This window comes from Bubalus bubalis, chromosome 18 (assembly GCF_019923935.1).
Source record: "Bubalus bubalis isolate 160015118507 breed Murrah chromosome 18, NDDB_SH_1, whole genome shotgun sequence".
Classification (NCBI taxonomy): Eukaryota; Metazoa; Chordata; class Mammalia; order Artiodactyla; family Bovidae; genus Bubalus; species Bubalus bubalis.
The window spans coordinates 25985107-26001073 of NC_059174.1; the positions used below are offsets into that span (position 1 = coordinate 25985107).

General features: G+C 38.0%; 1 protein-coding gene across 10 annotated transcripts in view; it reads right to left on the minus strand.

The window, feature by feature from the left end:
- Nucleotides 1-15967, minus strand: part of CNOT1 (CCR4-NOT transcription complex subunit 1) — an 85430-nt gene that overhangs the window by 56660 nt on the left and 12803 nt on the right. For all 10 annotated transcript variants that reach the window (XM_025268768.3, XM_025268767.3, XM_006052469.4 and 7 more), the window contains exon 2: nt 616-889. In XM_025268768.3, the coding sequence (XP_025124553.1) occupies nt 616-717 (102 nt within the window). In that variant the 5' untranslated portion in view covers nt 718-889. The remainder of the gene's footprint in view (nt 1-615; nt 890-15967) is intronic.

The following is a 15967-nucleotide window of genomic DNA, read 5'->3' on the forward strand; positions in this document are numbered from 1 at the left end:
AAGTGGAACCAAACCTAAATATCCAGATGCATGCTTCAACATGAATTAACCTTGAAAACTTACGCTAGTGAAAGAAGGCAGAAACAAAATGCCTCATATGGTATGATTCCATTTATATGAAATGTTCAGAAAGACAAACCCATGGAGGCACAAAGTAGGTTAGTGGTTGCCAGTGGCTGGAGGGAGGGAGAAATGGAAAGCAACTGCTAATGGATTCACGTGTTTCCTCTTGGGGTGATGCGAACATTCTCGAGTTAGATGGCGACAGCCAAACAACTTTATAAATATACTAAAAACTAGCCAATTTTACATTTTAAAAGGATCAGTTTTATAGTTTGTGAAGTATATCTCACTGTTTTTAAGACAGAAAAGAAAACGGGACCGACTAAAATGAAACAGACCAGATTTCCTAAATTTTATAGAAAAATCATAATCTGTGAATCCTAAAATTTAGAAAAAAGCAATGAAATAAGATCTCTTCTATATATTAAGCTGAAATCACTAGAAATAAGAGGCAAAGTTATTTTTCATGCAGCATACCCACATAAATTTCCAATTTTCTTCACTGTATACTCATTCCTTTAATGATTCTTGTTTTCTCACTAGTTTACTTACATGCTGTATTTCCTGCTGGCTGGCTCGGTAGTTTTTCTTGGTTAAATTGTCCACCAGGTAGCTGATTTGAGACAAGGCCAGCGAGAGCGAGTCAAGATTCATTGCTGGTTGGGGCGGAAGCAGGCGGCCGAGCCCGGCGCAAAATCACCATTATTCCCCTTTAGTCACCTCAGAGGCAGGTTAATGCTTTCTTTGTAATCAGCCTATATCTGGTGTCCGTAGTGTCTTCAGTTCTTTTTTACCAGGAGTCTTACTCTGTTCTGAAACATGGCACCTGTTTAGAATAAAAAAAATTTTAATTAGCTAATTTTTTATTAGGATTAAAAGAGGTTAAATAATTCTCCATCTTAAGACCTGAAATACCACTAAGGACCTTTTAAAAAATTATGTCGTCTCAACCATTACTGATAAAAAGATGCCAAGTTTGAAAAATTAGGTAGGGGCAGTATAAAAAGAAAATACATCCATCCTCTTCAAAAAATATTGTATTTTTAGCAAGATGTCCTATAACATGAGGCTTCTCCTGTAACAATTTCAATGATAATTTACACTACATCCTTTAGAAGCCACAAGGAAGTATTACCCTAAAATTAGGGCTTGTGGAAAGAAACATTCATCTGACATTCTCAATCCCTCTTCCCACACTGTATACAACTTATTTAAAAGATTCCATTTATTCACCTTACTACTTATGTATTGCTTCAGAATCAGACAGTAGTTTGGTTTTAAAGCTGTATTTTAGGATATATGTTTCAGTATTTGAACAGCTGACTTAAAATTAAGGGCCCCAGAACCCAAATTCCTTCCTGCACTGTTCAAACTTCTCAGTAACAGAATTTAGAAAGGAAAAAGCAGCAATATAGCTAAAATGACAGGATGCTTATCATTTTATTAATTCCAACCACCTGCTGAGTCAGGAACTATTCTATATCACAACACATACAGGACTATTCTGTATCACAACACATATGATACCCGCCCCCCCACCCCCCCCGCCAAGTTTTTAAGAATTCACCAAGTACCACTGCTGACACAAGAATCTTTGAATGCAAGGAGCTGAGCTTATCCACAGCTTCATAATCAGAAATCTGCTCATAACTTCATTACCATCAGAACTTACTACGTAAGGTAAAGGAAATTCATGAAGATTAAAAACACCCTTGGTAAGGGCATTTAAACCTTTAGTAACTTCTTAACAATGTAGAAAGACTACCCTGCTTTGTCCTGTTTTGTTTCTACCTATGCTATTCTTCTCTACATCTTCCTGGGGAGGGAAAAAAAAACAGTAAGAGAATCTTGGGGATGTGGCAAGGCATTTTTGTCTATTCTAAAGTAATACCATATAAGAAGTCAAAGATAAAATGATGATATCTATCCATTATATGTAACTAACATGCTTGCTATAAATTCTTAGAGCAAGTTGTTTCCTTCATATTATGATGATGGCATATTTCACCAAGGTTGTTAACATTATTAACTGGTACAACCTTTTCTGAAACTCAAATTGGCAATTATTGTAGAAAGTGATTTTTGCATTACTCCGGAAACTATAATTCCACCATTAAGACTGTATCTTTTGATGTATATTACCTCAAGAACTCAAAGGAAACAGATTTTCAGTGAAACACTGTGTATCACAGCAAATAGAAAGTAGAGGAAAAAGTAACTGCTTAAATATGAAGAAATACAAGAAGAAATAAATTATGGTATATTGAAACAAGGCAGCTGTTAAACAGAAATGAAGCAAAACTGTGCAGGAAAGACACTTATTAAGACAAAAAAAAGGGACACAGATGGGAATTCCCTGGCAGGCCAGTGGTTAGGACTCTCACTGCCGAGGCCCAGGTTTCATCCCAGGGAACTAAGGGAACTTAGATCAGGGAACTAAGATCCTGCAGGTGGGGGTGAGGACATAGGAATTTTTGTTGAATAAGTATTTAATAGCTACCTCTGAGTAAGAAGGTAAAGTGTGGAAGACTGCCCTTTATATCTTCTTTAGTTTCTAACATTGTTTTCCCACAAGTATATATTTTATTTTCCACCTTTCTTTTTTAAAGAAAAGTTTAAGGAAAAGGGGGGAAACCCATCAGAAGGGTAGATAAGTTTAGAATAAGTAGATTACTTGAGATTTTGGTAAAATATCAGCCAAAGAAACTAGAGGAAAAATGAACAGAGCTACACATATATACCACTGGTTGTTTCAAGAATATTCACATCCAAGCTAAACCAGGCAGCTTATATACAAGTCATTTCCAGAAAAAAAAAGTCCAAGAAACCACTCAATACCCTCCCAAGTTCAAAATAAAAACTCAAAGTCAGAAATCCTTGGCTAAGATGCCTTCAGATAACATTATCACCAGAACTGTGTGAATAAAAGGGGTCAAAAGAAGACCTCTTTATTAAAAATCTAAAATGCTCATTTTGGGGTATTTCTCTGGCAATTCAGTGGTTAGGACCTATCACTTTCACTGCCGTGGTCCCAGTACCAATCCCTGGTCAGGGAACTAAAGGTCTTGCAAGCTGCGTAGTACAGCCAAATAACAACAACAATAAAATAAAATGCTTGTTTTTAGTGGCAAGTATAAGTCAAAGTATTTTTAATTTTTATAAGCTGTGTTCAGTTAAAACTCTATTATTAAAGGTCTTTCCTGGTGGACTAGTGGTTAAGAATCTGCCTACCAATGCAGGGGACACACGTTCAATCCCTGGTCAGAGAACTAAGATCCCACACGCCATGGGGCAACTAAGCCCTCAAGCCACAACTAGAGAGGCCGCACACCGCAACTACCAAGACCTCACGCTCTGGAGCCTGTGCTCCGCAACAAGAGAAGAAGCCCTTAAGCTGCAATGCAAACCCAGTGGAGCCAAAAACCCCCCCAAATTTGTATTATTCAAAGTATATTATTCATATGAACAGTAGTTACTTTACAATATATTGTTGTTTAGTTGCTAAGTCATGTCCAACTCTTTTTGTGACCCCATGGACTGAAGCCCACCCAGCTCCATGGGATTTCCCAGGCAAGACTGTTGGAGTGGGTTGCCATTTCCTACTCCAGAGGATCTTCCCAATCCAGGGATCAAACCAGCGTCTCTCTCTGCGTCTCCTATTTTGGCAGGCGGATTCTTTACCCCTAGTGCCACTTGGAAAGCAGGTTTACCTGTGGTACAGCACAAATCCAGCAAAATAAGTGTTCACTGACCTTCCAATAAAATGAATTCCTGCTTGCTTTGGCACTTCAAACTATATCTTCTCTACTGACATGAACTCCGTAACAAGGGTTACAACTTTTTCGCATTAACACCTAAAGACTACGAAGGAGGGAGTTCCCTGGCAGTCCAAGGGTTAGGACTTGGTGCTTTCACTGCCGGAGGCCAGGGTTCAATCCTTGGTCCGGAACTAAGATCCCGAAGCTGCAAGGCGTGGCAAAAAAAAAAGAACTGCAAAGGATAAAAATACTAGTCTAACACACTTTTCAACAAGTCAATCTTCATTACATAAGCAAGTTAATGTATTAAACTAATGACCAACTGAGCCCTCACTTTATGAGATCTGTTAGTAGGGTGACAACATAATTTATTAACCAAACTAGGATGCTTCTGAAAATAAAGGGGTACCATTAACAATTTACACTAAGACAACAGGTATAAACTAGGACATGTGATCACCTTAGCCATCCAGAAGCCTTAGACAAACTGATCTGTCTCTCCAAGATACACTTCTGTTAATCTGTTTCTAAAATGCCATGTCACTGGTCTCTTACTTAGTCTCCTTTACCAACCCTTCCTCTTCTGACCTCACAGTATTGCAATCTTTGGACTTCTCTACATTCACTTTCTTGATATACTTCCGTCTTACAGTGTTAGAAACTACATATAGCAATAACTTCTCTAAATTCTATCTCCAACCCAAATTTCTCTCATATATCTAGAACTATATTATTTAATTTCCTAATGACACCTCAGCTACAACGTGTTCAAAAATGAGCCCCTGGGATTTCCCTGGCAGTCCAGTGGTTAAGACTCTGTGCTTCCAGTGCCAGGGGCATGGGCTCGATCCCTGTACCTGTTTTACCCATCTCAGTTGATACCAACTCCATCTTTAAGTTACTCAGGCCAAATTCTTAGATTTCCCATTCACCGTAATCAGTCAAAAAATTCTTTTGGCTCTACAGAATCTATTCATTTCTCACCACAGCTATAACCAAGAATCATTATCTCTCACTGGGATTACTATGTTAACCTCCTAACTAGTCTCCCTGTTTCCACCCTTGCTCCACACCAGTCTATTCTCAACACGACAATAAGACTTTCCAAATATAAAACACTCAGGTCATCCTGTGCTCAAAACCCTCCAATGACTCAGAATGGAAGCCCGAGCCCTTACAATGGCCTATGAATAAACACAGCTTGAGGGAACCTAGCCACTGGTGCTGTTCTAGCCTTCTTCTTCACTCCCCTCTGCTCAGTTCCCTTTAGCTACAGAGGCCTCCTGGCTGCTTCTCCAGCATACTCTTACCTTAGATTCCTCTGCCTGGAACCATCTTCTTCCAGATGCCAATATGGCTAATTACTTCAAGTCTACACAAATGTCACCTTCTCAGTATTACCCTGTCTAAATTGCAATCCGCGCCCCGCCCCCCCCAACCAGTCTTTTTTCTTTCCACATTATATCACCAAACATGGGTAACATATTTGCCTATCTCTTCATATGAAAGTTCCATGAAAGCAGTGATCATAATTGTTTACTGTTCATCAATTTATTACAAGCACTACATGGCCCATACAAGGAGTTCACTGCATATCTGAAAAACTATAAACTGAAGCTTAGGATTTTGCACTTATATTCCGACTCTACCAAAAGGTATGACAATCCACTGAAATTTTCCTAGTCAGAAGTACAATCACATGAGAGTAAATGATAGATAATTTTTAATTTAACTGCCTCAGTAGCTGCCCTATCAAGTTGTTAAGACCCTTCCAATTAACCTTTAGCATCATAATGTGTATATAAATTGGGTCACAATGTCTTTATAGGCCATCTTTATTGAAATAGATAAGTGCAAAACAATAAAGTGTCTTTCAAAAGCTTTCCATCAAAATGTTTAGATGTTAAATTATTTCAAGATCACTAAATCTGAGATTCTTAGATACTCCTCAACTGTAAGGGATCTGTGGCCCAGGAGCATTTCATGTGCATACGCAATGCCTAGTTTTAGTCTCCATATATATCAGGGATTCAAATTGCTAAATAATTACTAACTTCAGGGACTTCTCAAGTGGTGCAGTGGCTAAGACTCCACACTCCCAATGCAGGGGGCCCAGGTTCAATCCTTGGTCAGGGAACTAGATCTCATATGCCGCAATTAACAGTTTGCAGGCCTCAAGTAAGAGTTTGAATGTTGCAACTAAAAAAGATCCCAAATGCCACAACTAGAAGATTCCACATGCTGCAACAAAGACTGTAGATCCCACATGCTGCCAACTAAGACTGGGTACAGCCAAATAAACAGCAAATTAATTTTCAAAAAATCTACCAGGGATAAAAGAAATCTACCAAGGATATAGCTATGTAAAGATTAAAACAGCAACTCTGGAAGACAAAGATTGTTTAAGTGTATTCTTGGTACTTTTCCTAATATTAAAGATATTAGAAACAATATATGTATACATTCAGTTCAGCTCAGTTCAGTCGCTCTTTGCGATCCCACGAGCTGCAAGGCCTGCCTGTCCATCATCAACTCCCGGAGTTCACTCAAACTTAGGTCCATCGAGTCGGTGATGCCATCCAGCCATCTCATCCTCTGTCGTCCCCTTCTCCTCTTGCCCCCAATTCCTCCCAGCATCAGAGTCTTTTCCAATGAGTCAACTCTTCACATGAGGTGGCCAAAGTACTGGAGTTTCAGCTTTAGCATCATTCCTTCCAAAGAACACCCAGGACTGATTTCCTTTAGAATGGACTGGCTGGATCTCCTTGCAGTCCAAGGGATTCTCAAGAGTCTTCTCCAACACCACAGTTCAAAAGCATCAATTCTTTGGCGCTCAGCCTTCTTCACAATCCAACTCTCACATCCATACATGACCACTGGAAAAACCATAGCCTTGACTAGACGGACCTTTCTTGGCAAAGGAATGTCTCTGCTTTTGAATATGCTATCTAGGTTGGTCACAACTTTCCTTCCAAGGAGTAAGCGTCTTTTAATTTCATGGCTGCAGTCACCATCTGCAGTGATTTTGCAGCCCCAAAAAATAAAGTCTGACACCGTTTCCACTGTTTCCCCATCTATTTCTCATGAAGTGATGGGACCAGATGCCATGATCTTCGTTTTCTGAATGTTGAGCTTTAAGCCAACTTTTTCACTCTCTTTCACTTTCATCAAGAGGATTTTTAGTTCCTCTTCACTTTCTGCCATAAGGGTGGTGTCATCTGCATATCTGAGGTTATTGATATTTCTCCCGGCAATCTTGATTCCAGCTTGTGCTTCTTCTAGCCCAGCGTTTCTCATGATGTACTCTGCATAGAAGTTAAATAAGTAGGGTGACAGCATACAGTCTTGACGTACTCCTTTTCCTATTTGGAACCAGTCTGTTGTTCTATGTCCAGTTCTAACTGTTGCTTCCTGACCTGCATATAGGTTTCTCAAGAGGCAGGTTAGGTGGTCTGGTATTCCCATCTCTTTCAGAATTTTCCACAATTTATTGTGATCCACACAGTTAAAGGCTTTGGCATAGTCAATAAAGCAGAAATAGATGTTTTTCTGGAACTCTCTTCCTTTTTCCATGATCCAGCGGATGTTGGCAATCTGATCTCTGGTTCCTCTGCTTTTTCTAAAACCAGCTTGAACATCTGGAAGTTCACGGTTTACGTATTGCTGAAGCCTGGCTTGGAGAATTTTGAGCATTACTTTACTAGCGTGTGAGATGAGTGCAATTGTGCGGGAGCCTGAGCATTCTTTGGCATTGCCTTTCTTTGAGATTGGAATGAAAACTGACCTTTTCCAGTCCTGTGGCCACTGCTGAGTTTTCCAAATTTGCTGGCATATTGAGTGCAGCACTTTCACAGCATCATCTTTCAGGATTTGAAATAGCTCAACTGGAATTCCATCACCTCCACTAGCTTTGTTCGTAGTGATGCTTTCTAAGGTGCATTTGACTTCAGATTCCAGGATGTCTGGCTCTAGGTGAGTAATCACACCATCGTGATTATCTGAGTCATGAAGCTCTTTTTTGTACAGTTCTTGTGTGTATTCTTGCCACCTCTTCTTAGTATCTTCTGCTTGTGTTAGGTCCATACCATTTCTGTCCTTTATCAAGCCCATCTTTGCATGAAATGTTCCCTTGGTATCTCTAATTTTCTTGAAGAGATCCCTAGTCTTTCCCATTCTGTTGTTTTCCTCTATTTCTTTGCACTGATCACTGAGGAAGGCTTTCTTATCTCTTCTTGCTATTCTTTGGAACATATGTATATATATTGCTCAAAGTATACATGTATATTGTCTCTAGTATCTTTTACACACACACACACACACACACACACACACACATATATAGCAGTAAAAGGATTATCTACCTACATCCAATGGAATCCCACCCTACATGTGAACTAGACATTTAAAATGTAGTTTTGCTATAAACATCCACTATACAGTGCAGAATGAAGAAAAGCTTATAAAATGGTACGTAGAAGTCCAACTTATATAAAATTATTTCACATTTTAAATGAAAAACACTACACAATATTAAAAATTATTTCCTGAACATCCAATCTAAGGAATACCAGGCAGTTGTGGTTTACAGTTAATCCTTTAAGTGTTAACATAAAAGAATATTCATGACACTGAGTGAAAAGCTGCAGTACTCTGAATAGCATGATGCCATCACATAAACACATCTATGTTTACATGTGCAGAGAAAACAAGCTATAGATTAACAGAGACTACAGAGAGGCTTTCATTTAAAATTCCATTTTTTTAAAGTCCACTAAGAAATCTATACACGTCACACATGTAACATAACATATACACAGTATTATTCACTGCAATATTTATCCTAGCAAAGGAATGGTCATGAGTTGGTGACTGGAGAACATACATCTCGGATAATGTACAAAGTATTCTACTCTTTGTTTAAAGCTTTAATTTCTATAAATGCCACTTTTTATTTTATATATATGCACACATAAACACAGTTGCTTTTTTTTTGTTGTTGTTGCAAAAAATACATGGAAAGATCAGCCATTAACTAATAAAAAGCTACCTACACTGGAGTGGGTGAGAAGTGGGTAGCAGACACAGGAATCTGAACAAAAATTCACTGATTATACCTTTTATATGGTTTTGACTTCTGAACCATTATTTACATCTTTGATATTTAATAAGAAAAAAACTAACAAAAAGCATAAATGAACCCGAGTATCAAGCTGATAATAAAGAACACAGTAAAAACAAATATTTCAACTAACACAGTATCCTGAACATTCTTGATGTAGAGTGGGATATATTTTTAAGGACAGAAAGAAATCAAAGAAATCTGACTCAACAGGTTTACTTTTAGCAGTAATATTTTACTGCAATTCTAAGCTACATTTATATATTACTGGACACAGCAAATAAATGAATAGGCATCCGGAATCAGTGCAGATCAATGTAGTAAAGATCAAAGTTTAGTTTGATAGAAAACACTAAAATTCTATAAAGCAATTATCCTTCAATGAAAAAATATATATATATATTTTTTTACAGTAGTTGTGCTATTTTATTTTTTATTTATTTTTTTTATTTTTTTTAATTTAAATTTTATTTTATTTTTAAACTTTACATAACTGTATCAGTTTTGCCAAATATAAAAATGAATACGCCACAGGTATACATGTGTTCCCCATCCTGAACCCTCCTCCCTCCTCCCTCCCCATTCCATCCCTCTGGGTCGTCCCAGTGCACCAGCCCCAAGCTTTTTAAAAGCTTTTTAAAAAAGATAAAAGTTTAAAAAACCTGAAATATTTTATTTGAAATATAAGTATCAACAGGAACTCATTTGAAAAATTTCTGGGACTTCTATGGTGACCCAGTGGTTGAAGACTCTATTCTCCCAACAAAGGGGGCCCAGGTTCAATCCTTGGTCAGGAAACTAGGTCCCACATGCTGCAAACTAAACTTAGTGCCACTAGGTCTTAACTAAGACCCACATGCCACTAAGACCTAGTGCAGCCAAATAAATAAAAATTTCCTGAGTCTAATAAAATATATTAGATTGAACAACAAAAACTACAAGACTTTGTTGAAAGCAAGCGTCAGAAAAATAATAGTAATAAATACAGGAAGGAAAGTGTTACTTAATACTGTTAAAATGTCCATGCAACCCAAAGCGATCAATAAATTCAACATAATATCAAAATTCCAATGGCCTTTTCCATAGGAAAAAAAAAAATTCTAAATTTGTATGTAACCAAAGGATCCTGAATAGCCAAGGCAATCATAAAAAAGAACAAAATCAGGCCACAACAAACTTAAAAGCTTCAGTATAACAAAAGAATAAAATGAAAAGACAACCTATAGAATGGAGAAAATACTTGCAAACCATGTATCAAGAGGTTAATATCCAAAGTTTATAAAGAACTCATACAATTCAGTAAGAAAAACAAATATGACTTAAAAAAAAATATTTAAGCTGTGGGAATTCTTTGTTGCATCATCTAAAATCTAGTTTCCCAACCATGGATTGAACCCCCCACCCCTGCACTGGGAGCTCTGAGTCTCAGCCACTGGACCACCAGGTAAGTCCCAAATCTGATTTTAAAATGAGCAGAGGAACTAGGTGGACAAAGAAGACAGCAGAACAGCTAGCCAACATTAAAAGTGCTAAACATCACTAATCCTTGGGGGAAATGCAAATCAAAACCAGGGTATCATCTCACATCTATAAGGATGGCTATCAACAGTAAGACAAGAGGAGTTAGCAAGGATGTGGAGAAAAGAGAAGCCCTATATACTGCTGTTGGAATTATAAACTTGTTCAGCCACTATGGAGAATGTAGAGGTTCCTCAAGATATTAATAAACAACCATACAATCCAACAATCCCACTTGCATATACATCCAAAAGTAATGAAAACAGGTTATTAAAGAGATATTTGTACTCCTGTATTTACTGCAGCATTATTCACAATAGCCAATATGGAAATAACTTTAAGTTTTTGTCAATGGGCGAACATATGAAGATGTAGTACGTACAATGGATCCTTGAAAGACACAGGCTTGAACTGAGTGGGTCCACCAAACGAAGGTTTCACAAAGGTTTTTACACTAAATATGTACTATGGCACTGTATGATCTGTGGCTAGACGCCAAACTGCACATACTGACACCAACTCATATAACTCAAAGTTATATGTGGGAATTCATGCCCCTAATTCCATATCATTCAAGGGTCAACTCTGCATACAATGGAATTCTCTTCAGCCATGAGGGGGAAAAATATCCTGCCATTTGTCCCAATGTGGTTGGGTCTGAGAACATTATGCTAAGTGAGATAAGTCAAAGACTATGACTTACTTCCCTTCTATGTGGAATCTTAAAAAAAAAACAACTACCATCAAACTTATACAGAGAACTGATAACTGACTGATGGTTGCCAGAGGTGTATGCATTAAGTATGAGAAGGTGGTCAAAAGGTACAAGCTTCCAGTTATAAAGTTTAAGTCCTGGGGATATAATATACAACATGCTGACTATAGTGATTAATAGAATAAATCTGAGAAGTCAGGAAAAAAGGGAAAAAACAGATTTAACAACTATGTGTAATAATAAACATTTAGACTTGTGATCATTTTGAAATATATGCAAATTTCAAATCATTGTGATGTACGCCTGTAACTATTGAGTATAACTCAATAAAAAATAAGTTAAAATGTTAAAAAATCAAACTTGAAAAAACATAGTGGAATGGTGGTTACCCAGGGGGTGAGGGAATGTATGTTTAAAAGGTACATACTTGCAACTAGCAAATAAGTCCTAGGGATCTAATACACAGTACAGTGATCATGGACAACAAAACTGTATAATAAACATTAAACTTATTAAGACCATAATTGTTCTCACCATAAGAAATAATTATATGATGCTGACAGATGTATTAGCTAACATTACAAAGACAATCATATTACATTATAAATGTATCAAACCAATATATTATACACCTTAAACTTACCTTACTTTTAAAAGCCCTAGAAACAATGATACCCCGGAAGCAAGGAACTCATCTAACTTCTGGATCTTGGTTTCTAAATACTAAGAAGAATCAAGATTCCTTGGAGATATGACTAATTCCAGGATTTTTAAACAAGGAAGACGCAAGGTGAGTTTGGATCATCCTGTGACAAAAACGGGAAACACTCACAAGTTTCAGGGGGATAATGTCAGAAAGACACAAGAGCCAATTAAAAGGACTGTTACTAATGCTAAGTCTATTTGAGCACCAGAAGGGACTTACGAACAATGTTTCTATTATTTACCCCAAATGCCACATCACTTAGAAATGCTTGAGGGAACAGAACATGGAACACACATTTGTGAATCCACACTGGTGATCAAATTTACTTTTGGCAGCCACAAATTTCTTTCTATGAATTCTAAGTTCATGTGTGCAGATGAAAATAAAATCCAAACAGTTAAGCATTCTGACATAGTTATAAGATTAAATGAAAATGTGTTATCTAACCTGTAATTGCAGTACGCTACTATGGGTAAAAGTTCCTTCCAATAAATCACAGGGTAAAAAAAAATTGCCTATGACCGTAACACAGTGAATGAGAATTCCTGAATCCATTATTACCCTTAAAGAGGAAGGACAAGATGTACCTCATACAGAAATGTGCTGGCTAACAAATTTTAAAAGTATAAAAGATTAAGTTGCCATTTTGTAATATCCCTGCCCAGTATAAAAACCAATTCAGGCAAGAATCACCAATAGTACAGGGCTTCCCCAGTGGCTCAGCAATAAAGCATTTGCCTGCAACGCAGGATGCGGTTTCTATCCCTGGGTCAGGAAAATCCCAGAGAAGAAAATGGCAAACACTCCAGTATTCTTACCCAGAAAATCCCATGGACAGAGGAGCCTGGCAGGCTATATAGTCCATGAGGTCGCAAAGAGTCGGACACAACTGAGCATGTACACATGCATATGCCAGAAAGTCTTAATTTGTAGGAGATGCATGCTGAAACATTTGTGATCAAATACTTCAGTAAAAATATAGAAATGTAGAGAAAATAAACATGGCAGAATGTTAACTTGAATCTAGGAAGACGTTACAGGGTTGTTCACTGTACTATTCTTTTTTCTGTACATGTGAAAGAATTTTTCTTAACAAAACCGGGGATGGGGGCATGTATTACCTTCATAATTATAAGCAGGAATTACCAGCACATGATGAGATTTCCAAAAATTGACTTTGTACTCAAGTTGTATTTAAATTTTTATAAGTATATGGTAATTTTTACAAAGTAAAAAATTTAAGGTAAGTTTAAGCAATTATTTTTAAAAATTCAAAATTTAAAGCCATTAAGACCATTAACTACATGTAACAAAAGGGTAAATGACCTTGAATAAGTGACTGAACATATATGCTTCCCCCTCCCCATTTGTAAAATTAGGCCTCAGCTATACCGTGTGTGTGTGTGTGTGTGTGTGTGTGTGTGTGTGTGTGTGTGTGTGTCTCTCTCTCTCTCTCTCTCTCTCTCTCTGCAGTACTCAAAATGCTGATTCCTAGGGCTTCCCTGGTGCCTCAGTGGTAAAGAATCTGCCTGCCAATGATGCACAAGATATGGGTTCAATCCCTGAATTGGGGAGATCCCACCTGTCAAGGAACAATTAAGTCCATTTGCCACAACTACTGAGCCAGTGCTCTCTGTCTCTCCAGTAGCTAGCTCAGTTGTGTTCGACTCCTTGTGGACTACAGGCTCCTCTGACCATGGAATTTTCCAGGCAAGAATACTGGAGTGGGTTGCCATTTCCTCCTCCAGAGGATCTTCCCAACCCAGGGGTGGAAACCCCATCTGTACTTGCAAGTGGATTCTTTACCACTGCACCTCCTGGGAATCTCTCAGCTATACCAAAGCTTTCCCAAAAGGGTTTATCTTTAAGGGGCAGAAGGTATAGCAGAGATAAGGATCTCCTAAGTCCTCATGGGAACAACAGAAGGTACCCATCATAAGCACAGTAGATGATGCTCTTTCACCTCAACATCACCTTTAACAGCTAGCTGAAAAGTAAGCAACTGTCAATCTTTTCGGTGGAGCTGCTGAGGAAGTTTACATACCACATGCCAAGAAGGGTAAACAGGCAGACCAAGTTGTGACTGACTGGTCTCCGTGATGATATGGTAAAGCGGAGTTGTTGGCTCCTGACAGGAGCAACTGAAACCCTTAAATCTCTTGTCTTCTCTGTTCAAATGGCATCCAACACAGTTGCAATGCTGCTATGCAAATTCTCAAACTAAAGTTACATCTTTACTTTTACATCATTATTTTTAATGTTGGGCTCAAAATACATTCACATTTTTCTAAAAGTCAGTACTAAATAAAAAGGACAAGGCTTTATCTTTAAGCACTTCAATTTAAAATTTTTGAATGTCTTGAAAAAAATGCTCTGAATGTATCATATATTTATGTAAGTGAAACTTCTTGCTCAAGATGACTGTCAATAATTTGGGGATTATTAAAGTATGTGTAGCTCTTTCAAGCATAAAACCAACATAAATCTTACTACATAAACAAGATCAAGTTCATTAAACTTTGAAAATATTTTTAATTGGAAAGTTTCACTATTATTATTCCTTATTTTATCAGGATTATACAAAATGTCAAATGATTCTTTTGCAGTTTACTCCACTATACTACACCATAAGAATCATCTTCTAGAGATGGCCTGTACCTTCCTATTAATTCACAGTTGGGCCTAACCATATACCATGTGCATACTTTAGATGCTACAGAAAACACAAAAATAAACACTGACCTCAAGGAGCTTAGCCGAATACAGAATTTACTGCAATGCTTGCAACAAGGCAATTGTATATAAAGGGGAGGGGGGGGGGAGCAGTATTTAAAATGCTGATTCCTGGGGCTTCCCTGGTGGCTCAGTGGTAAAGAATCTGCCTACCAATGCAGGAGACATCCCTGATTCGGAAAGATCCCATATGTCGAGAAACAAGTAAGTCCATTTGCCACAGCTACTGAGCCTGTGCTCTAAAGCCCAGGAGCTGCAACTACTGAGCCCACGTGCCACAACGTAAGCCCACACCCCCCAGAGCCTAAGCTCCACGGAAGAGAAGCCACCACAATAAGAGAAGCCATCACAATGAAAAGATTGCACACCACAACTAGAGAATAGCTTGCACATCAAGGAAGACACAGCACAGCCAAAAAAAAAATAAAATTTTTTAAAAAAGCTCATTCCTGGGAATTCCCTAGCAGTCCGGTGGTTAGGACTCCAAGATTTCACTGCTGTGGGCCCAGGTTCAGTCCCTAATCAGGGAACTAAGATCATGCAAGCTGCATGGCATGGCCAAAAATGATGATTCCTAAACATCACCTTACACCAAGAGTCAAAATCTTCGGGGAAAGAGAACAGAACACTGCATTTTAAACTCTGGAGATGGGTTTTTGTGAATTTTAAAGCTACAAAACCACCGATTTTACAAATAGCTCTGGGATTAGTTTAAGAAAAGTATAACTTGACACAGTCTGTTGTTGTAACATAAGGAAAGTCCCTCCCACTGATTCCTTTTTTGGCTAGAGCAGAGACATCTTTGTAAAGGTAATTTGGTTATTCATAGCAGAGGCCAGCAACCTGCATAGTATCACCTAACTTGCTTGCTCTAGATTTAAATATGGTATCAATAGGTACTTTGAGAAGCCCCCGCAAAAAAGCCAAATAGACTAGGCCCAAGGCTATCAGGTTTACTGAACCCCCAACTTCCATTATTAAAAACACACAGAATTCTTAGGTATTCTCTACTAATACCAAAGTCTGACCTTGAAAATTCTTCTCTAAGTCTTTTTTTTTTTTAGGCTCTGCCTGTGATAGGCTTTTTTAATTGGAGGATAACTGCTTTACAATATTGTGTTAGCTTCTGCCATATATCAACATTAATCAGTCATAGATACATATATGTCCCCTCGCTCTTGAACCCCCATCCCACCCCTCCAGTTTGTCACAGAGCACCAGTTAGCATCATTCGGCAAATTCCCACTGGCTATTTTACATATGGTAGATGACTCATTAGAAAATATCCTGATGCTGAGAAAGACTGAAGGCAGAAGAAGGGGACGACAGAGGACAAGACGGTCGGATGGCATCAT